At 48.9% G+C, this 24,175-nt stretch overlaps 1 protein-coding gene across 2 annotated transcripts in view; it reads left to right on the forward strand.

The window, feature by feature from the left end:
• The first annotated feature begins 428 nt into the window (after window positions 1-428).
• The window catches only part of cd276 (CD276 molecule), a 70,668-nt gene continuing 46,921 nt past the window's right edge, over window positions 429-24,175 (forward strand). The window contains exons 1-4 of one of the 2 annotated variants that reach the window (XM_076989642.1): window positions 429-712; window positions 3,403-3,547; window positions 16,522-16,872; window positions 20,164-20,460. In XM_076989642.1, the coding sequence (XP_076845757.1) occupies window positions 3,499-3,547; window positions 16,522-16,872; window positions 20,164-20,460 (697 nt within the window). In that variant the 5' untranslated portion in view covers window positions 429-712; window positions 3,403-3,498. The remainder of the gene's footprint in view (window positions 713-3,402; window positions 3,548-16,521; window positions 16,873-20,163; window positions 20,461-24,175) is intronic. The other variant, XM_076989633.1, reaches the window with a different exon arrangement.

Genomic DNA, 24,175 nt, shown 5'->3' on the forward strand with positions numbered 1-24,175 from the left:
CTTTCCCACGTCTTTTAACAAATACATATTTAGGAGAATTTCTAAAAAAAACAAACAAAACTTCCTTAAATCTCAAGTATAGCATATGTGATGGTCTTATAAATCATTGATTAAAAAGTGGCCCATTTTAGTTGACCTCACCCTATATTGAGAAGTGTGCTCATGTCTCTCTCTCTCTCTCTCTCTCTCTCTCTCTCTCTCTCTCTCTCTGTGTGTGTGTGTGTGTGTGTGTGTGTGTGTGTGTGTGTGAGAGAGAGAGAATAAAACTCAAGACACATCAAGTCAACAAGATAGCTAATTTGTTAATTATATCTATTTTAATAGCCAGTATAGCTGTATTTTTTATTTAATTCCACTGATGTATCTGGCTCAGTAACCAGGTCTTCTGGTGTAATTGTAGGTTCGTTTGGACCAGAGGAACCACTGGTGAAGGGGGTCGGGCTCTGGAGCACTTACACTGAATGACATCACGTTGGACAAAGCGACCGAAATAACTAGGAGTGGTTTCATTTCTCGACTGGATTCTCTTTTGAATTAGCAGATAATAACAAATCAATTCACATTAACCAGAAGTTCCGAAACGTTTCATGTATTCGTCTTTATGAGACGTAGACGTGGCTGAAAAGGAATAAGCGAAATAGGCTTATGTTGATCAAATACAGCCGGACGGTCGCTAGTCTCGGTCTAAACAGCCTTCCCTTCTACTGCTATGGTAAGTTGATTATGAAATACATTTAAATGTTGTTGGTTTGTCCTTCTGAAACACCGTTGTAAGTTTAAGATGTTTAAGGTGTGGGTTAAGCAGAACAAACAGATGTCCACAACAGCTGTAACAGGAGGGGAAATGCCTACAGCGTGAAGAAAACCACCAGAGGAAAACAGGGTCGCGTTTTTAAAGCACCGCATATCGCAACTGAGTTCACAGTCATAGACTTAAGAAACTTTTCTTGTTTTTTACTCATACTTTAGCTGCCGGAGGCCCTAGTACCTTCTCTACCAGCTTATAGACTCGTAAGAGTTTGAGCTACAGTTTCAAAGTGGGCACAACTACGTTAAGAGTGAAGAAAGTCCAGATTCGTGTAGCCTAACCTGATAAAACGCCCGACCGGCCACGAAGCATATTTGCAATATTATTACAATGGCGTTTTGGAAACTTTCAGGTTTAGTCATTATATCCAGTTCAACCCGGCAAAAGCATCAAGAATAAAAAACCCTTCATTATACATTAGGGCTGTAGTTAATAAGGTGACCCTCTCCCCCTAGTTCAGAAAATAGTCTGTGGAATTGAGATCCACAAAAAGACTCGGTGACCAATTCGCTAGAATAAAACAAACAAACATCAAAAGCAGAACAGTGATCTCTTTAACTGTCCAGGGACCATATACACTCATCACTTCTGTATCAAGTGACTCAGATGTGTTCTCATAGTTCTAATTTAAAACTACTTGAAAATTGCACAAACCACAAAAGGCGTAAACCTTGGTCTGAGATTAAAAACCAAAACGTTCCCAATAAGCTCATACAAGTGACACAGTTGCGTTCCACTGCAACTTTTATAGGCAAGACAGGCCAGACATTTCAAACTACTGCACGGGTCCCCCATTCAATCTACTGCACATTTTTAATTACATCAGTATTTTTTTATTGGTTCATATCATAATACCTATATATACTCAGTCTGAAATATCTATGCGATCACAAAGAGCCATGAAAAGACAGCTGTACTTTTTTGGCAGATAAAATCAAGCAGACTGCAACAATATTTAACACGCCTTTTTTTGTTGCAAAAGGGACCTTAAAGATTGCCGTGTTTCAGTACCTAACACAGTTACTGAAGAGATCCTGAAGCTCCTCATTCTTAACACTCAATGAAGTTTCGGGCCTCCCTCCTGTGGGTGGCTTTCCTGACCACTTCCGTGACCACTGGGGGGTTGGTGACAGAGGTGGAGAAGGGGGAAAGGGATCATGTGGGTAGCCCATGTGTGCCTGGTTCATTACGTCTAGTGCTGACATACGGAAAACCCGAACTCACCCGCTGAAACAAGCCGCCCTGATGTTTTCATGCAGTTCTTTCCTTTTTAATAATGGTTTGACTAACTACTTGGCTGTGAGTTCGGTGCTTGTTGATACTGAGGTCTGTATGAATGAGTCAGCAAAACCTGAGAGAAGAACTGAGCTGTCTGCCACTAATGAGGCTACAGTGTGGTTTATGGTCTCATCTCCTCCAGTGAAGTCACCTCCTGACCTACTACTGGTCCTGTTATTTTCACTGCCCATCCACACTTCCTCTATTACTTTTTGATCGATTAACTGGTATGGAAACGGTGGGGACAGGAAGCTTTAGGGAACGAGACATGTAATCAAGAGACAGTGACAGTGACATTACTTGTTGTTTAATGTGAAGCCATTTTTCCCCATTCTTCAGCAGTAATGGATGAGCTGCGATTTGTTTCCGAAAGCCTGATCCCAGAACAGGAGAAAACAGAATAGCAATGGAGAGTAGGAAATAATGAAAAGAATTGTGCCCGTGTTTTATGCTCTGAGCGCCACAATGAGCCCAGTGACTCTGCGGAACAGTCTGGCGGTTTTGCCTCAGAAATAAGGGATAACCCCACATGCGTGTTTAAGGCGCTCAACGGCATTCGCAGGTTAAAACGTCCTGGTCCGTGTCACGTGACCCTCGGGGCCAGCATTTGTCGTGCATGTGCTGTAGCGTGGTCACGCCATCGGCGTCCCTGCGTGGGCCTTCCCCTCGGTGTTTGTGATGAGTGTGGCCACGCCGGGCCGTGCTCCTGGTGCATACCGTGGCTGAGGTTGGATCTAGCAGGTGCTCCTGTTCTGGCTTCAGATCAGAGGTACTCACCTGTGGCATGAAGTGGCATCACCAGAGGCCAGGTGGCATCTGAGAGGCCAGGTGGCAGCTGTGACAGGCGTAGGACAAACAGAAGCTACTGATGTTTCTCGGTCTCATGATGGGGGCTTTGTGGCAATGAACAGTGCTAGGTGGGTGATACAATGTTATAGGCCATGATATCGACTAAAAATGTTATTTCTAGATTCTGTGACTGTATTAAAGCATATTGGTAAACACTTGATTTTACATGATTAAAAAAGAAAAAAAATAATGACCTGTATGATGTTCACCAAAGTTATTTGTTGGATAATACGAATGCTGATCATGTGTGTCTAAGTGAATATATGGGAACATGAAGCAGAGTTCAGTCATTGTTATCCTTGTCATGTCACCAGTACTTGGTAAACACCACGTCAGCTGGTGTTCAGAAGAGGTCTCCTGCGTTCTCCGTGGTTCCTCTCTCAGACATACGCCTATCCACTGCATCTCTCCACCCGTCAGTCTCACTATTAATCAGCCGGTCGGTGCGTCTGCGTTTGCCCCCGCAGTGCCGTGATTGAAGAGGCCGCCCCCGCTGCTCCAATCCGTCTACCCTGCTCCTCGTCTCGCCCCTGTCTCGCCCACGTCTCACCCACGGGATCGCCATGCTGCAGATGCTGCTATTGTCCTCCCTGCTGGCTGCGTGCTCGCTCGGTGAGTGTCATGTTCTCTCCTCATGACCCGTGCCTGGTGGAAGACCCTGACCGCCCCTGTCAGCTCACAGGTCACCAAGAACTACCCTAGAAAAGTGGCCATCCTAAAATGTTTTTAAAAATTCAGACCCAACTTCATCTTATCGAGTAACATTTAGTGGTGACATCAAAGTCAAGCTATAAAATTTTATTGACATTTGATTCGTTGCTAAATGTTGACAGATTCCTTTTTGGATCAGTTAACATTTTATATATAACCTTGCTGTAAGCTGTACTTCTTAGAGAGACAGTCCTCTGAAGCTTTGGTGTTATGTACCTCGCAGAAGGGCAAAAAGACTGCAGTGTTCAGGTGGTTAGCTCAGCGCCCATTTTGCTGGGTTATTAACCAATATGGAACTCATCTATTGGCACATTAAAATGGTATGAATTTGTAAGAACAGTTGTGTAAGTTACGGCGGCAGCACCTGAAGTCGTGGTTAATTTGTATTAATTGTATTTGATCGTATGTCTTTTTTACCCTCTATTTTTCATGGTGAAGGATCTACTTTAACTGAGATATAAATTATTATATGTTTAATTCACAACCTCTTTAAGCCCTTTTGCCTTTAGGCCTTAAACTAAACTGTAGGTCGACATAAAATTACACACAGTCTGTGGTCAGAAAGCCCTGGATTTTAGGAGAGTAGGATAAAAATCTGATTATCAGCAGTTCCTCTTATAGCCATGCAGGGTTTAGTCAGAGATGAATGAATGTGGGATTTCCCCTCCTGACTCAGCCGCCTGAAGTGTTTGCGCCCTCTAGTGGTGGGTGTGCTGAGATTCTTAACGGACAGCCACAGTGGGTGTGGGGTCTGGACATTAGACCACAGCTGCGGTTGCATGGCGCCCTTTTTGGGAAGGGTGTGTGTGTGTGTGTGGGGGGGGGGTGTGGAGGTGTTGCGGGGGCTGGTCGGTGTTGGTTAGCGGACGGCCTGGTGCAGGAGGGTGTGTGTGTGTGTGTGGGGGGGGGGGGGGGGGTGTGGAGGTGTTGCGGGGGCTGGTCGGTGTTGGTTAGCGGACGGCCTGGTGCAGGAGGGTGTGAGCTGGCACTCTCTGCCCAGGATTATCAGGTTTAATCCCTCCATTCCTCCTTATCCTCATGGTTCTGCTATGCTGATATTTGCTCATATCTCTGGACAGGATTAAAGACACACACACACACGCACAGGTGAGCGCGCACACACCCAAACTTGTAAAACTGAAGTGGAGCTTTTGCACTGCACGGCCAAAAGTATGTAGACACCCGACCCTCACGTGCACGTGAGCTTTTTGAGCTGTCCCATTGCGGCAGTGTCTCTTCTAGGAATGATCTCAAGAAGATTTCAGATTGCCTCGCTGTGAATATGTCTCCATACAGCCTAAAGAGCATTTATAAATTCAGGCATCCACATCCAAGCTGGACGTCCCAGTTCATCCCAATAGTGTTCGTTGGGGTTGAGGTCAGAACACATTGCGGGCCACTCAAACTGGTCAAACCATTTTCACGATCCTCACGCTTGTGCACAGGGGCGCGGGGAAAGGCCTTCGCCAAACTGCTGCTGCAATGTCGGAGGCGTATAATTTTCGAAGAGACTTTGTATCCTGTGCTATTATAGTCCCTGGAACTAAGCAGCTTAACTCTGGACAGCGGCCCCGCCCTTCAGCCCTCCTGCTTCCTGTGACGGTGCCATGTCTAAAGTCCCGGAGCTGTTCAGCACAATTCACTCTACTGCCAGTGTTTTAATATATCTGCTTTTATACCCCTGCCGGCATCGGACATAGCTGAAAATGGAACAGAAAGGAACGTCCGCAAGCTTTGGACCACGTGGCATACGCTACGTAGCTGATACGTTAGACACTAGGTTCTGTTTCTGTGTTTTGTCATTTCTACTGTTTGTTCTTTGGACTGGTGTTTTGGTGAGGATGTCACAAATGTTTCCTCTGAGGCTGGCGCATGAGGTCTGTGCTTGGGCGGTTATGGGGACAGCTTTCTTGTTTTCTACTGATGTATGGCCAGTTTCATTTGACCATAGTTCTAATGTGGCTTCTCATTAAAAAAAAGACTTATTACCTTTGCTTTACATGTGTACTAGAAATTGATAACGTTAATAATGTTCTAAAGGAGGATCCAAAACAGCCCACTGAAAATGTAATGTAAAACACTGTCAGTGTTGGCTGTGCTTGTGAACTGTCAAAGTTCAGATTGCTTTCATCGACTATGCTCAGAATAACTGCCTTCAGGTCCTTCATGTCCGCTGGGAAGATGTACTCTGTAATGGAGTGTGACTTGCATATAAACCCAAAGACAAGCGAATAAACACAAGATAAGAAGTGGTAAGATGTGCTGTGGTGCACACCGGGCTGGAGATTGGTCACAGTATGGGGATAGGTCAGTGTATGGGGATAGGTCAGAGTATGGGGATAGGTCAGTGTATGGGGATAGGTCAGAGTATGGGGATTAATCAGTGTATGGTGATACACTGTATGGTGTATGGGGATTAGTCAGTGTATGGTGATTGGTCAGAGACCTATGGCTGTCCTTAGGTAAGGCTGGGTGAGCGTGTGTTGGGACACCACCTCTGCACGAGTGCGCAGGGTTAGTCGTAACACCCCGAGCCCGAGATCCCGTGCACCCTCACACGTGACGGGGACTCACATTGCTCGTCCTTGCGTGGCTTCTGGTTGTTCTGAAGTGTCTGCTCGGATTCAGGGTTGCAGAGTTGGCTTCAGACGAATGCATTTACACTGCGTTCTGTTTTCAGCCATGTCTCTTCTGATGTCTTGTTACGCTACCTGGGTGAAAGCTGAGGCAAAGGAGGGATGCTTAGATCTCCAGGGAGAGGGCCGAGGGTTTGACCACTGTTTCAGCTATAGCAAAGGCAAGGTGATCAAATGTCCTTCAGTTCCTTGGCTAGTGTCATAATGGCACAACGGAAGAGAAAGAAGAGAGAAAAGAACCAACCAACAGAACATAAACGACCTGATTTAACCTTTAGGGTCTGTACCAACCTCACTCAGTCCAACACAGGGTCCGAGAATCCTGCATACATGGAGTAACCCACCTGAAAATGTACATCGTGCATTACCCAGTGAGTAAAGGCACCTTGAGCCTTAAAGAAATTCAGTTAAAATGCTACACAGTAAATGAAAAGATTTGTCCCCCCAATAAGCCCATGCAGGTGAGACAAGTTCCACCCTCAGTTCTTTGCTAGCCATGTTAACATGTCTTGTCAGGCCATTCCTTTGACTCTGATTACTTCAGTACCCTAGGTGATCTTTCCTTCTCACACCTTTTTTCCCCCCTCTCATCCTTTGTTTCTTGCGCTCTGTTCCTGAAGGAATTAGCGAAGGAACAATATAAAAAGGCTAGTTCACCGCCGTGCCTCTGTTCACACCAAAGCAGCCATCTTTTTCCTCTCTCTGGGGATTCAGTGTGTCCCCTCAGCTAGCAACAAGAAGTGGCTTTTTCATCAGCCCTGAGCCACTCTCCCGCACGGCTCGTGTGCAGTGAGTGCGGATTAACCTCGGCCCCTGGATTGGGATTGGGCTATATTTATACACTTCCCACACCTCTTGTGTCTCTTAAGCATTCAGTCTCTCCTTGCTTCTCTTTCTCTGTCTCTTTGGCTTTCTTTCTTTCAGCATCTCTCTCTCTCTCACACACACACACACACGCACTCACACACGCACTCACACACGCACTCACACACACACACACACACACACACACACACACACACACACACACACACACACACACACACACACACACACACACACACACACACACACACACACTTTTTCTCCACTGTCCTTATCTCTGTCAGTTCTTCAGCTGCTGCTGTGGTTATCAGCATTCCTCGTCCATTAACAGCTCACTGATAGGTATGAGAGCAGCGTAGCGTAGCGTATGAGAGCAGCGTAGCGCATTGATAAATCCACCGTGGCCACTGACGGACACGGGGAGCCAGAAGGCACTAGAAAAAGTCTTAGTAGATGATTATATGACTGAAACAAAATGAACAGAACTTTCTTTGAAACATGTTAGTATAGTTTTGTATTTTAAGCTGTGTTTCGGCAACATCTCTTTGGTGGAACGTCTTGTGTTATTGATCAGGAAATCCCCCATTAAACTACAGGAGACAGAGAGGGAGCATGGGGAAGATGGAGAGAAGGTGGAGGAGAAGGTGGAGGAGAAGTGCTTCTCTCTGTGCTTGGGCAGTACATGGGCCAAATGTTATAGAGCTCATTCAAACATTTTGGACGGGTTAGTGGGGACGAGGAGAGCAAGTGTGGTGGGGGGGGGGGTGTGGCCAGGCAAAATAGAGAGGAAGAGACAGAGAGCATGAAGGAAAAAGAACATTGGAGTCTGACATGGGAAGGTGTGTGTGTGTGTGTGACAGGGAGAGAGAGAGAGGGATGGTTTGATTTGACAGTACTCTGTGGGAGGCTTGTCATGTCCAGCTGAGAGACTCTGTTCCACTGTGGCCCAGTAATGACCTGGGCAGAGAGTAATAATCCACCCATCACGCTGCAGATGGGGAAAAAAAGACATTTCATGTGATATGTCATGTAGCCTTGCAAATGGCTTTCTTTGTACCGCCCATATGTAGCCTATTAAAAGCCTTGGAGGAGCTGTAAGCCATCAGATTGTACAACTGATTCCTTCTTCCTTTTAGTGCTGTGTACAGGATACAGTTCATAGATTTTCAGAGGCATCTGGTGCTCATGGTAGATGGTTCCTAATTACTAGTTTAGGGACATAAAACAAGCTGCAGTTCTGTTTCTAGACCACCTGAGGGCGATGCTGTCACACTGTAGTTTTATAGTTTTCCAGAGTCTTACAAGTACAGTACATATAATTTCTCTTTTCTGTGTCAACACATGCCTTGATATTAAATAAATTAAACATGCAGCTATTTGGGAGGGTGTGTGTGTGTGTGTGTGTGTGTGTGTGTGTGTGTGTTTGTGTGTGTGTGTGTGCGTGTGTGTTTGTGAGGGAGAGTATGAGTGTGTTTATGTCTGTGCGGACAGTCTTCTAAGTGAATTTTCAATGCATGTACACTTGCAAGTGCATTTCCAATGCGATGTTCTCCAAACCCGAGTGCGGCCACGCTGGAGAGTCCTGAAGCTCTGTGCAGAGAAGTGAAGGTCTGAGTGTGCACCAGTCACTTATCAAGCACTTCACAATGGACCTGTGTGTTTCTCCACGGGAAGATATTGAGCCCTGTGTTTTTCAATGATATTGAGCGCTGTTATTTCGAGCTCTGTGTGTGTGTGTGTGTGTGTGTGTGTGTGTGTGGGGAGGGGGTGTTCATGCATCTGTGTGCTCTCAATGGCTGCTCTCAATGGAACTGATATTTAGACCAATTACTATATATATAATATTAAGAAGTGAGATGTAGCCGCCCCCCCCCCCCCCCCCCCCCGTTATTAAAGAGAGTGCGTATGCCTTCGATGCATTACAGCTTGTGTTATTAAAGTTCGAGATAGGATGGCGTGCGTTATTGAACCACGGAAGCGACTGATGGAGATAGATAGAGCAAGAGAGGGATGGAGGGAGTGAGCAAGTGAGAGATGGATGGAGAGGGGGAAGGGAGGAGGATGAAGAGGACATGCTTTGCAAATGGGGAGGTTCTGGAGGTCTCCGACTGACGCCCGTGTACACGGCGGGGAGGCAGGCCTGGTGAGCCCCTAGAGCTCTGTGTTCAGGAGATGTCAGGATGGGGGCGGGACCGGGGCGGGATGGGGGCGGAGGCCGCATTGCTTAAGGCAGCCCTGAACATGCCTGTTGCTCTGTGAATATTTGCATATATTCAAACCAGCCACAGTTGGAGGTGCCTTGACCATTTCAAGCTTGCTAGATTTTCTAATTAGTGCAATCCAGGTAAAATTAGTGGAATCAACACAATCCAGGAAGCCTGAGCAAAATCCTGGTGAGGACTTTTACTTTCTGAACCCGGAATTCACACCTCTGCACTTGAGAAAAAGAGAACAAAAGAACAAAATGAGTCTGTCCCAATCGCTGCTGATACATGGACACGCACTATGGCCTCTTACCACATGGATTTGACATTTGTTTGTTTTGCGTTGCATTTTCCTTGGCCCGGTGTGCAGTACTTACCTGTTTAACGCGGTCTGGGGGCCAAAGAGTAATATCCGGCGATGAAGGAAGGAGATCAGCCCGTAGACAGGGGAAGGAGATCAGCCCGTAGACAGGGGAAGGAGATCAGCCCGTAGACAGGGGGAGGAGATCAGCCCGTAGACAGGGGGAGGAGATCAGCCCGTAGACAGGGGAAGGAGATCAGCCCGTAGACAGGGGAAGGAGATCAGCCCGTAGACAGGGGAAGGAGATCAGCCCGTAGACAGGGGAAGGAGATCAGCACGTAGACAGGGGGAGGAGAGAGGGCCGTAGACAGGGGAAGGAGATCAGCCCGTAGACAGGGGGAGGAGAGAGGGCCGTAGACAGGGGGAGGAGATCAGCCCGTAGACAGGGGGAGGAGATCAGCCCGTAGACAGGGGAAGGAGATCAGCCCATAGACAGGGGAAGGAGATCAGCCCGTAGACAGGGGGAGGAGGGAGGGCCGTAGACAGGGGAAGGAGATCAGCCCATAGACAGGGGAAGGAGATCAGCCCATAGACAGGGGAAGGAGATCAGCCCGTAGACAGGGGGAGGAGAGAGGGCCGTAGACAGGGGGAGGAGAGAGGGCCGTAGACAGGGGAAGGAGAGAGGGCCGTAGACGGGGAGGAGAGAGGGCCGTAGACAGGGGGAGGAGAGAGGGCCGTAGACAGGGGGAGGAGAGAGGGCCGTAGACGGGGGGAGGAGAGAGGGCCGTAGACAGGGGGAGGAGAGAGGGTCGTAGACGGGGGGAGGAGAGAGGGCCGTAGACGGGGAGGAGAGAGGGCCGTAGACAGGGGGAGGAGAGAGGGCCGTAGACGGGGGGAGGAGAGAGGGCCGTAGACGGGGAGGAGAGAGGGCCGTAGACAGGGGGAGGAGAGAGGGCCGTAGACAGGGGGAGGAGAGAGGGCCGTAGACGGGGAGGAGAGAGGGCCGTAGACAGGGGGAGGAGAGAGGGCCGTAGACGGGGGGAGGAGAGAGGGCCGTAGACAGGGGAAGGAGAGAGGGCCGTAGACGGGGAGGAGAGAGGGCCGTAGACAGGGGGAGGAGAGAGGGCCGTAGACAGGGGGAGGAGAGAGGGCCGTAGACGGGGAGGAGAGAGGGCCGTAGACGGGGGGAGGAGAGAGGGCCGTAGACAGGGGAAGGAGAGAGGGCCGTAGACGGGGAGGAGAGAGGGCCGTAGACGGGGGGAGGAGAGAGAGACGTTGATTGTACCTGGGTGGCAGAATGCTGGGTGAGGCACAGAGGTAAATAGGCTACAACAGGTTTGGGGGCTGTGTTCATAGGGATATTAATTACTTTATTTGACACTGGTAGTGTATGATGCTCTCTCTCTCTCTCTCTCTCTCTCTCTCTCTCTTTCTCTCCCTCTCTCCCTCTCTCCCACTCTTAGCTAGTCATACATCTCACAGGATTATTAACTAAAAATCCAGACGGACTACTCCGTCCTACTCTTCCTCTTTGTCATGATGTCCTTTTCTCCTGTTCCTCGCGAAAGAGCAGCCGTAGATCAATCATCTCTGGTATTTAGAGGGTCCCAGTACCATTATATAAATCGTAATCCCCACATTTTCTGCTGACATTGGCCAAATTCACATTTAAAGTGCTCGGATGAAGATTTGGTGGTCTTAGATGGTCTTTTGCTGCCTTTGTGAGAACAGAGGTAGATACTGCACACTACTACAGCTTCTTCCTCTAGGGGTTGAGTTTTTCCCTCCATTTATTAATTTCATTATATAAAACTCTGATGCAAACTGGAAATTTTGATTACATTGTGTGCTATTTATGCCTTCATTTTGGTATGTAGTAGCTATACCCCCCAACGTCCATCCGTCCGTCAGCACACACACACATACACACACACACACACACACACACATCCACAGACGCAGGCATGCGTGCACGGAGGGACTCCCAGTCAGAGGCAGGTCTGCCTCCCCAATGCAAACAGATTGGAGCTGATTGAAGCAGCAGTAATCAGGGGTGTGAGAGCCCCCTGCTGCCTCCACCTCCCCTGCGCCTCAACTTTCCGTGACGTTGGAAGCCCGCCTCTCCCTGGGCGGAGGAGCACTCCGTGGAGCCGCCTGACGTACCTGGCAGCATGGCCGTGGCAGACGAAGGCCCCGTGGCTGGACGATGACGTAAGCTACCACGTCAAAGTAAGAGGGGATTGAAGTAAGGTATGGACGGCTGCGTAGCGTGGTGAGGTGGCATAGCACGGTGAGGCGGCGCAGCGTGGTGAGGCGGCGCAGCGTGGTGAGGCGGCGCAGCGTGGTGAGGTGGTACAGCGTGGTGAGGTGGCGTAGCGTGGTGAGGAGGTATAGCGTGGTGAGGTGGCGTAGCGTGGTGAGGTGACGTAGCGCGGTGAGGCGGTATAGTGTGATGAGGTGGCGTAGCGTGGTGAGGTGGCGTAGCGTGGTGAGGTGGCGTAGCGTGGTGAGGTGACGTAGCGCGGTGAGGCGGTATAGTGTGATGAGGCAGCGTAGCGTGGTGAGGAGGTATAGCGTGGTGAGGCGGCGTAGCGTGGTGAGGCGGCGTAGCGTGGTGAGGTGACGTAGCGTGGTGAGGCGGTATAGTGTGATGAGGCAGCATAACGTGGTGAGGAGGTATAGCGTGGTGAGGTGGCGTAGCGTGGTGAGGTGGCGTAGCGTGGTGAGGCGGTATAGCGTGGTGAGGCGGCGTAGCGTGGTGAGGTGGCGTAGCGTGGTGAGGCGGCGTAGCGTGGTGAGGTGGCGTAGCGTGGTGAGGTGGCGTAGCGTGGTGAGGAGGTATAGCGTGGTGAGGTGGCGTAGCGTGGTGAGGTGGCGTAGCGTGGTGAGGAGGTATAGCGTGGTGAGGTGGCGTAGCGTGGTGAGGTGACGTAGCGCGGTGAGGCGGTATAGTGTGATGAGGTGGCGTAGCGTGGTGAGGTGGCGTAGCGTGGTGAGGTGGCGTAGCGTGGTGAGGTGGTACAGCGTGGTGAGGTGGCGTAGCGTGGTGAGGAGGTATAGCGTGGTGAGGTGGCGTAGCGTGGTGAGGTGGCGTAGCGTGGTGAGGAGGTATAGCGTGGTGAGGTGGCGTAGCGTGGTGAGGTGACGTAGCGCGGTGAGGCGGTATAGTGTGATGAGGTGGCGTAGCGTGGTGAGGTGGCGTAGCGTGGTGAGGTGGCGTAGCGTGGTGAGGTGACGTAGCGCGGTGAGGCGGTATAGTGTGATGAGGCAGCGTAGCGTGGTGAGGAGGTATAGCGTGGTGAGGCGGCGTAGCGTGGTGAGGTGACGTAGCGTGGTGAGGCGGTATAGTGTGATGAGGCAGCATAACGTGGTGAGGAGGTATAGCGTGGTGAGGTGGCGTAGCGTGGTGAGGTGGCGTAGCGTGGTGAGGCGGTATAGCGTGGTGAGGCGGCGTAGCGTGGTGAGGTGGCGTAGCGTGGTGAGGCGGCGTAGCGTGGTGAGGTGGCGTAGCGTGGTGAGGTGGCGTAGCGTGGTGAGGAGGTGTAGCGTGGTGAGGCGGTATAGCGTGGTGAGGTGGCGTAGCGTGGTGAGGCGGCGTAGCGTGGTGAGGTGGCGTAGCGTGGTGAGGTGGCGTAGCGTGGTGAGGCGGTATAGCGTGGTGAGGCGGCGTAGCGTGGTGAGGCGGCATAGCGTGGTGAGGTGGCGTAGCGTGGTGAGGTGGCGTAGCGTGGTGAGGTGGCGTAGCGTGGTGAGGTGACGTAGCGCGGTGAGGCGGTATAGTGTGATGAGGCAGCATAACGTGGTGAGGTGGCGTAGCGTGGTGAGGAGGTATAGCGTGGTGAGGCGGTATAGCGTGGTGAGGTGGCGTAGCGTGGTGAGGCGGCGTAGCGTGGTGAGGTGGCGTAGCGTGGTGAGGTGGCGTAGCGTGGTGAGGTGGCGTAGCGTGGTGAGGCGGTATAGCGTGGTGAGGCGGCGTAGCGTGGTGAGGCGGCGTAGCGTGGTGAGGTGGCGTAGCGTGGTGAGGTGGCGTAGCGTGGTGAGGTGACGTAGCGCGGTGAGGTGGCGTAGCGTGGTGAGGTGGCGTAGCGTGGTGAGGTGACGTAGCGCGGTGAGGCGGTATAGTGTGATGAGGCAGCATAACGTGGTGAGGAGGTATAGCGTGGTGAGGTGGCGTAGCGTGGTGAGGCGGTATAGCGTGGTGAGGTGGCGTAGCGTGGTGAGGTGGCGTAGCGTGGTGAGGCGGTGTAGCGTGGTGAGGTGGCGTAGTGTGGTGAGGCGGTATAGCGTGGTGAGGCGGCGTAGCGTGGTGAGGCGGCATAGCGTGGTGAGGTGGCGTAGCGTGGTGAGGCGGTGTAGCGTGGTGAGGCGGTGTAGCGTGGTGAGGCGGTATAGCGTGGTGAGGTGGCATAGTGTGGTGAGGCAGCATAGCGTGGTGAGGCAGCATAGCGTGGTGAAGCAGCGTAGCGTGGTGAAGCAGCGTAGCGTGGTGAGGCGGTATAGCGCGTTGAGGCGGCGTAGCGTGGTGAGGTGGCATCTCCTTTTAAGCAGGAGTTCTCTGCTGAACACTGATCTCACTAAAAAGATCTCTGTCTTGTTTCTGATAAGTCTAACGCTTGGACACACTTTGCACTCCTCTCCCCACTTCACCTCCCCTCCCCTCCCCTCCCCTCTCAACTCCTCACCTCGCCTCTCAACTCCTCACCTCCCCTCTCAACTCCTCACCTCCCCTCTCAACTCCTCACCTCCCCTCTCAACTCCTCACCTTGCCTCTCAACTCCTCACCTCCCCTCTCAACTCCTCACCTCCCCTCTCAACTCCTCACCTCGCCTCTCAACTCCTCACCTCCCCTCTCAACTCCTCCCCTCCTCTCCTCTCTCTTCACCTCCCCTCCCTTCTCCTCTCCTTCTCTCTCAACTCCTCCCCTCTCAACTCCTCACCTCCCCTCCCTTCTCCTCTCCTTCTCTCTTAACTCCTCCCCTCTCAACTCCTCACCTCCCTCCCTTCTCCTCTTCTCCTCTCTCAACTCCTCCCCTCTCAACTCCTCTCCTCCCCTCACCACTCCTCTCCTCTCCTCTCCCCTTTGTCTGTGTTTATTCAAGCAGGCCTTCCAGGGTTCCTAGGGGACTGAGATAATTACCCTCACCACTTTTCTACATTGCACATTTCTCTTTTCTCATACACATATAATCTTTCTCTTCATAGTTTTGAAATATAACCTCTCTCCTCCCCTCTCCTCTCCTCTCCCTTGTCATTTCTTTATTTCAACCCCTACACCCCAGGCATATTAATGCTGAAGTTCACTAAATGGAGTAGATGACCTACACATTACAGCTGCAGAAAGAATTTTAGTTCAAATATTGAATGCAGGGCAACAGTCATATGTATTTAGTAAAGTGTTCATATGTACATATGTATGCATATTAACCTATGGAAGATTTACATCTATACCGTATGGTTTCTGCTCACTCTGCGTCCTGCCGAATGCACTGTCCCCAAACCTGACCTATAACATCTATAAAGGATATAGATATAGCCCTGCATGGTACGTACCACCTGCAAATATAGTAGCAGTGGCTGATATGGAAAAATTTTGCCAAAGGCTACACTGAAAGACAGTGTGGACGTGCTAATCAAGGCAGCACAGAAACAAGCTCTGAATACAAGCTCAATAGAGGCTGGGATCTACCACAACAGGCTGGACCCCAGACGCAGACAGGAGAAGACATCCTTACGATCCAGCGCGTGACACCGGGAGGCAAGCTGCTAGTGGGCTGAGCACACACAGAAGAGCATAACCAAGTGGCTGGCCCGGTACACAGAAACATCTGTGCTGAGTACCGGCTGGATGTGCTGAGGTCAAAGAGGAATACACCCCTGAATGTGGTGGAGAATGACCGTGCCAAGATCCCGTGGGATGTCCGAATACACACTGACAAAACGGTAATGACTAATCGACTGGACATAGTAGGGATGGATAAACAGTAGAAGAGGGCCGTAATAATAGATGTAGGAGTCTGTCGTGATAGTAATGGGGAAAAGCTTTATAAAGGGTTGAATGAAGATCTGGAAAAGATGTGGAAGGTGAAGACAATGTAGCTGAGCGTGAAGGAAAAACACTGTCCTGCAGAGGTCAAGTGGAGAATTGCCCTCACATACATGTAAAATGTAAATGTTTTATTTCAGCAATTAAACTGGCCTGGTTGTGGTCAGCATACCACATGACTGACTGAAGCTGAGGTGGTTTTTTTTGGTGTGTCATGTTAGTTCATCTAAGTCTGAGTAGCTCACACGTGGTTTGAGCCTCGCCCGGATGAGGTCCTGGCCTTGGGGAGAGGACGCTCTGGTTTGTTCAGAGATCTGGCCTTGTGACAGCACCAGCAGTGGAATAACTACTGAAGGATTATGTAGGCATCTAATACCTTACGTGCCTGTATTTGCTGGCCCTATGCTTATGGAATGGTAAAATACTATGCAGATTTATTGTGTGTCTGTCTGTGTGTGTATGTCTGTGTGTGTGTGTGTGTGTGTGTGTGTGTGTGTGTGTGTGTGTGTGTGTGTGTGTGTGTGTGTGTTTGTGTGTGTGTATGTCTGTGTGTGTCTGTGTGTGTGTGTGTGTGTGTGTGTGTGTGTGTGTGTGTGTTGTGCGTTCTCTGAATGACCCTTCCTGTATATTTGGTTTTAACATGCTGGTCATGTTGCTTTAGATGATGAACAGGGGAAAAGCCTAATTGAGAATTTCACACCATTCTATAGAAGTGCTGATGCAGATTAATCAAAGAAATCCTTTTAATAATCCTACATGGAAATCAGAACATTCTCCATGACAACAGTGCAGCACATTGCTGTGTGTTGGGCAAGGCTTGGATCTTTTAAAAAATTGTATCCTTTCTCTCTTAACTCCCCCTCCAGCTCTGGACGTGCAAGTCCCGGAGTCTCCAGTGGTGGCGCTCTTCGGCACAGATGCCGTCCTCAACTGCACGTTCTTGGGGAAGGAGGCGACCTTTGACCCGTCCCAGCTGAGCATCTTCTGGCAGGTAGCGGACACCCAGCGCAGCGTTCACAGCTACTGGGACCAGCAGGACCAGCTCGGATACCAGGAGGAGAGGTTCGCCAACCGGACCAGCCTGTTCCCGGCACACCTGGCCGCCGGCAATGCCTCGCTGCTGCTCAAGAGGGTCCAGGTGACTGATGAGGGCATCTACACCTGCTTCGTGAAGGTGCAGGACTACGGCAAGGCGGCCCTTATTATGCAAGTTGCAGGTGATGCACTGTTTGGCCTTCGTCGCGTCTGCGCAGGGGTTGTGCGAAACCGGGAAGCGTGGCACCATTATTGTGGTCTAGCGAGGCGCTAGAGTTCACTATTGTTCACTACTGCACATTTGTTTGTAATGTGAGCGTCAAACATGTGATTGTGAAGTCAATCATTTTAGCTAGTAATTCACTATTCTGTGTGTTCAACACCACACGCTTGCCAGCACCTCAAGTCTTATTATTCCTCACAGTTCCTTCTCTCTGGGCTTTACATATTTCACAGGATGTGGAAATCCGTGCGAAATTCCTGAACGTGTCGCCGAGCATGATTTCTGACCATGTGTTTTATTGCCATGGGGCGGGATCATCCTTCAGCACAAAACAAAGTGCCATACATCTCAGGAAACATCGATAGAGTTACATGCTTCCCCTGGTACATACGGACAATATCACAGAACTCACATGACGGATGTGCTGACACTGATCTGAAACCAGTCTCAAGATACAGACTCAGTCACAGTGGAGGTCAATAACACATGATAAAAGGTCTAGCCCAAAGTGTTGATTGTGACCTTTCTGTTTTTTTCATGGGAGTGACTGACCACTCTAATCCACTAAGAGGAGGTTTCTGTTCAGGTGGAGGCTCTTATTCTTACAGCTAAGTGCCCTGCCACTTAACATGATCCATCGTCATTCCCTGTTGATTGCATTCAATCTATTTGTGTTTCTCTTTTCCCTCTTTCCCTCTCCCCCTTTCACTCTCAACCTCTCTTTATCTCTCCCTGTGTGTGTGTGTGTGTGTGTGTGTGTGTGTGTGTGTGTGTGTGTCTTACGGAAGGCCAAAGTGCTCTTTTCATCCCTGAAGATGCATTGCATTAAGTGATGTTAATGCTCAAAAATGTCCACCCCGTGCATGCTGTTCTCTGCTTGGCAGGTCCAGTGGAAAAACAATCGTGCCTTCTCCAGAGCCGGGCTTGGGATTTGTGGACAGTATTATATTTAGCTGCCATTTACTGCATGGAGTGCCAGCCCTTGGGCAGAGAAATGAAGAGATTGAACACGGGTCTCCACGGAGAACCCCCTCCGCGTGTCAGTCACGAAGAGCCATGCCGGGGGTCGCGACCTCCGCTACAAGAGCGTCCCACTCTCTTGTGATTCCTTGTGCCTGCCTGATTGCATTTCCTCCCCTTGTACCTAGGCCCCTCCCCTTTGTTTGCTGGGTCATGATTGGCTCAGGGAATTTGGCCGCCTCCTTTCCCCTCGGGGGACATACGCGGCATGATTTTTCCGTCACAGAGAACTGACCCTCGTCACCTGCGTCTCCCCGAAAGAAAAAAAACGAAAGCACTCTGCCACCACCCGATTTCCCAGCTGCCCTTTCCGCATAGGTGGGAGACAGTGTCCGGACTCCTCCGGGGGACCCCGCCGCAGCTCACAAGCTAAATCTGAGGGCAAACTCCATGTCCGCTTTATGCTAAGCTCCTGGAATATAATTAAGACTTTAATAGCAATCGTGTCAAGATGTCCCCATGGCGAGACAGTGTGGTGGATTGCTAAGATAGATGCTAACTACTCGACTCTCTGTCTCTCTGTTCCCGTCAGTGGGCCACACCCTGTACTGCAGACAGGGGGCTATGTCATGTCTAGACAGGGCTGGTGAACATACAGTGGGGAAAATAAGTATTTAGTCAGTCACCAATTGTGCAAGTTCTCCCACTTAAAAAGATGAGAGAGGCCGGTAATTGACATCATAGGTAGACCTCAACTATGAGAGACAAAATGTGAAAAAAAAATAGAGAAAATCATTTTGTCTGACTTTTAAAGAATTTATTTGCAAATAATGGTGGAAAATAAGTATTTGGTCAATAACAAAAGTTCATCTCAATACTTTGTTGTATATCCTCTGTTGGCAATGACAGAGGTCAAATGTTTTCTGTAAGTCTTCACAAGGTTGGCACTCACTGTTGCTGGTATGTTGGCCCATTCCTCCATGCAGATCTCCTCATGTTTAATCTTCATTGCCCTTGCTGATGGAAGGAGGTTTGCACCCAAAATCTCACAATACATGGCCCCATTCATTCTTTCATGTACACGGACCAGTCGTCCTGGTCCCTTTGCAGAGAAACAGCCCCAAAGCATGATGTTGCCACCCCCATGCTTGACAGTTGGTATGGTGTTCTTTGGATGCAACTCAGCATTCACTGTCCTCCAAACACGACGAGTTGTGTTTTTACCAAATAGTTCTACTTTGGTTTCATCTGACCATATGACATTCTCCCAATACTCTTCTGGAACATCCAAATGCTCTCTAGCAAACTTCAGACGTGCCTGGCTTAAGCAGGGGGACACGTCTGGCACTGCAAGATCTGAGTCCCTGGCGTCGTAGTGTGTTGCTGATGGTAGCCTTTGTAACGTTGGTCCCAGCTTTCTGCAGGTCATTCACTAGATCCCCCCTTGTGGTTCTGGGATTTTTCCTCACCGTTCTTGTGATCATTTTGACCCGACGGGCTGAGATCTTGCGTGGAGCCCCAGATCGAGGGAGATTAGTAGTGGTCTTGTAGGTCTTCCATTTTCTGATTATTGCTCCCACAGTAGATTTCTTCACACCAAGCTGCTTGCCTATTGCAGATTCAGTCTTCCCAGCCTACAATTCGGTTTCTGGTGTCCTCCGACAGCTCTTTCATCTTCACCATAGTGGAGTTTGGAGTGTGACTGTTTGAGGTTGTGGGCAGGTGTCTTTTATACTGTTAACGACTTCAAATAGGTGCCATTAATACAGGTAATGAGTGGGGGAAAGAGGAGCCTCTTAAAAAAAGAAGTTACAGGTCTGTGACAGCCAGAAATCTTGCTTGTTTGTAGGTGATCAAATACTTATTTTCCACCATTATTTGCAAATAAATTATTTAAAAGTCAGACAAAATGATTTTCTCAATTTTTTTTCACATTTTGTCTCTCATAGTTGAGGTCTACCTATCAATTACAGGCCTTTCTCATCTTTTTAAGTGGGAGAACTTGCACAATTGGTGACTGACTAAATACTTATTTTCCCCACTGTAACACCCGCCACTGTGTTGAAGTGCATGTTACGCATTCTGAAAAGTTATCTCTAAAGGTTTATTTAAATGGTTTCACCTGTGCATTTTCTCTTTCCTCATGTATCTTGAATATTTTGAAATACAAAAGCTGTAACACTTACTGGTCACTGATTGGTTAAAAAGATTATGCATTGCATCTTGTAAATTTGGTCAAAAGGAGAAAAAAAGAGTCTTTGAAAAACTCTTGCGTCTCTCTCATCTTTAGCCCCTTACTCTAAACCATCGGTGACCTGGGAGGCGGCTGTTAACCCCAAACCAGGGGATCTGGTGGCCCTGACCTGCGTGGCGTACGGAGGATACCCCGAGGCTCAGGTGTTGTGGCAGGATGCCAGTGGTCACAACCTTACGGAGAATGTCACCGTCTCACCTGTGGCTAACGAGCAGGGCCTCTTCACCATCAAGAGTGTCCTGACGGTGTTCCTGGAGCCCAACAGCACCTACAGCTGCCGGCTGACCAATCCCCTGCTAGGGGAGGAGGGACATGCATCTGTCACCATCTCGGGTGAGTGGCGGTGACACTGGCCAATCAGCAATTACGCTGGAGCCTTGAAGGTTAACTGCTAAACTGCAGTACATACTTTGCTTAATGCTGCAAAATGTTCTTTGTGTCATCATCTCTCAAAATAACATCTGTTCCTGCCTTGTATGCTTTGACTAATCATTCAGAAGTTAATCAGGACGATCTAAAGTCTATCAAAAGTCAATTAAAATCCTAGCTCGGATAGCTTTTCTCTTTGTATCTCATAGCTGTTCTTTGCCAAGTTAAATGGAAAGAAAATAATGAATTGTCCAATTATGGTCCAATAAGCATAACCATCAGTTCTCTCCCACTGTTAAATGAGTTGAGTGGATGATTATTTTACAGATTATCTCTATGAAATTAGAATGAGCCTTCATCAGAGATTTTCTGTTGCACAGAGGGAACTGGACTCCAAAAACAGGTCTAACCGTGGTTGTCTTTAGCCTCAGGATTCAGGTCACGGGGTGCTAAGTTGGATGAGAGTGTGAAAGTGGGGCTGGGGTCAGTGGGGTCAAAAGGTCAGGCTCCAGCGGTCTGGCAAATTGTGAGGCTGTCAGGGAGAAAGATGAAGATGGACAGGCTTGGCTTAACTCAGATGGTTAACGGTGACAACAGAGAGATGTTGAATATCCTCAGGTGGGAACATCTGTAAAAACTCATGTTGACCTTGGCTAGTGAAATTATATCGGCTATTTCATCAGAACATGCCAATCAAGAAATTTAACATGTGGCACTATGTCTTTATGGTAGAATGGTAAAGTGTTTCCATTTTGTCTTTTGCAAATTTGATAATTATGTTCTAAACTGCTGTCCTTACTGAGCTAGGGTGCTGCAAGAATGTCACTCCTCCCTAGAATATTTACTAGATGTTAACACATTTGTTTCATTATCTCATGGCCTGGTGGTTAGGGAACTGGTCTTGTGACCGGAGGGTCGTGGGTTTGATCCCCAGACCTGAGGCCATGACTGAGGTGCACCTGAGCAAGGCCCTTAACCCTCAACTGCTCACTTGTATAAAAAAATGAGATAAAAATGTAAGTCGCTCTGGATAAGGGCGTCTGCCAAATGCCATAAATGTATGTAAATGTATTATCTGCTAATTCTTTTCCATTCAGACATTCCGCAGTATGTAAAAGCGGATGCAAACAAAATTTGCATATATCTCCATTTGTTTTGTGACAACACTGAGCCGTCTTAGATGTTGCTGCAAAAACGAGCGAACTCAGAAACAGCACTGACTCGGCGATACTCTTTTCCGAACAGGAATCTAAGCATTCCGCCTCCGTCAGCATTCGTCATACTTTAATAAACCTAACTGCAGGTCGTTGCACAAAACGCCACAAACGTCTTTCTCGTCATCAGCAAAATCTTGCGTGCACTGGGGCTCATCTGAGGGTATAGTTTCAACAGGACCCGCGACAAATGTGGCTGCTGGAACAATCTTGAGTATTCCTGCACCTGTAGCCGTGCGCTTGGACACCGCAGGCCCAAAAGCGTTTGAGGAAACATGCACGTCTTGTTTGATATGAAAATGTATTTGCCTTTGTTTAGAGCGACTACTGTTCCAACAAGGTGGGTAGTTAATTTTGACCTAGTACCGCTATGTTTGCACGTTTAAGGTTATTAAAAAGGGTGCGTTATAGGGGCCTGCCTGCGATATTTCCTACCGCACAACCCTCCAATCTGCAGAGGACTGGAGAAAGAGAGAGCGCACAGAGAAAGAAAGAGTGCAAAGTGAAAGAGAGAGCGCACAGAGAAAGAAAGTGCAAAGTGAAAGAGAGAGCGCACAGAGAAAGAAAGAGTGCAAAGTGAAAGAGAGAGCGCACAGAGAAATACGCAGCGGCCACCGAATCGCCAGTTAGCTGAAGTAACGTTCATTTACCAAGACATTATATTGATCTAATTAGATGTAATGTATGTTATTCTGATTGTCAGTAGTTGTAGACATTCACAGACTGCTGATCAAGACTTTGCAACATTTTCTTTTCCTGTGGTAAAGGCAGAAATCGGACGCCTGCCTGCTATGACCGATATTGTGTATGCGATAATGAAGTTGCAGTTGCTTGACATGCGCGCGCAGCGCTTTGTAAACGCAGCTCAGCGCGCGCGCCGCCCAAAAGACGCAGGAAGCAATCACGAGGAAGAGGAGGAAAGAGGAAATCTGTTTAACATTCAAAAGGGGAGCGTTCCGGTCGAGCGGCCGAGAGATGCGCAATCAGAACGAGCACATTAAAATGTCACACTTCTCCTTCAATTCCGATTGAAAAATTACAGTAGGAATGTAGGCGCGTGCCGAAGGGAGATGGCACGAGGATCTCGCCGGGGGGACGTACAGTTGCACCGCCACGCGGTGCCGTCCAGCTGACATCCAAACCTGTACATTTGTATGCAGCGAATGCAAAGGTCACGTTCGTGAAACTTTAAGAAAAACGGATAAACTAGAACACACCAGTCATGTTGATACCGCTTGAAATGAAGGTTCCCTAAATAACATTATTTACAGCATAATATCACCAAACCATAATCTTCAGCAGTATCCCGAATTCCCCCCATGGGAATCAATAAAATAATTTATCTTATAAAACCGTATAAAAATGTAACTGAAACCTGTAATAATTACACTTGGTGTCCATTATTCAGACGATTGTAATTTCTTATTGTAATTTGCAGTACTTAAGGCTTTAGTGTTCATTTTAGGAAATATTTTAATGCAAATAAATAAATAGTGTTTTACTTTTAGAAACTCGTACACATTTTTGGAGTTTTGTGTTGTGTTTGTCCTCAAATGTCAGAGGCACATGCCAAAACACAAGGGCAACGGCTAAACAGTGTTCACACTTGTTGTTGTTATGTGTTCACAATTACAGCTTGCAGTGTGATCACACAGGTATTTAAATTAAAACCACAGTTCACCCAGCTGTGTACACCTAAAACTGGGACTCAGGATACAAAGTGCTGACATCCCAAATATTCTTATGCTTATGCCCCAAAATGCAAACGCTTTTGTTTCATATACTAATTTTTGTCCTTAGTCCAAAAAGCATTCATCATTGCATCACCATCGCAGTACACAGTACTTTCATGTCTAATGACTTCATGGTGTGCTTTAATGTCACCAATGTCTGATCTAGGATCAGCTCCAATTCTGTCTGCCCATTGTGAAAGATGCAGCAAAGCTGGTCTCAGAACAGCTTCGTGGGGGCGGGATCTTCCACGACCCTGTAGGCATCAGCTTTCGGGGGGGGGGGGGGGGGGGGGGTGGATAAGTAATTGGCTCTCGAGGAGGCCGTAGCTATCGACCTCTAGATGTCTTGAGGTATGAAGCGCAAACAACAAAATGAGTGTGGAGGGTTCCAAGTAAACAGGGTGCTGGGGACTGGGGGGCGGCGGTGGGCTTGGGGTGATGAGAGAGACAGCAGAGCACAGACAGAGAAAATAGATGTGGGAGGGGGGGTGAGGGGGGAGATTGAGGCGAGAGGGAGAGAGTGAATTGTCAGTAGGTAATGGCTGCAGCTGTAGACTGTGTGAACTAGGCCGGCTCTTAGTCTGTCCTGTGTGTCTGGCCGCTTCAAAGCCAGTCATTTGAAGGCTAAATGGGAAGCTTGCTTCACTCCCTCTCTCTGTCTCTCTCTCTCTGTCCATCTGATTATCTCTGTCTCTATGTACCTGTCTATCTGCCTCTGTCTCTCTCTGTCTT

The sequence above is a fragment of the Brachyhypopomus gauderio genome, chromosome 2, assembly GCF_052324685.1.
Source record: "Brachyhypopomus gauderio isolate BG-103 chromosome 2, BGAUD_0.2, whole genome shotgun sequence".
Classification (NCBI taxonomy): Eukaryota; Metazoa; Chordata; class Actinopteri; order Gymnotiformes; family Hypopomidae; genus Brachyhypopomus; species Brachyhypopomus gauderio.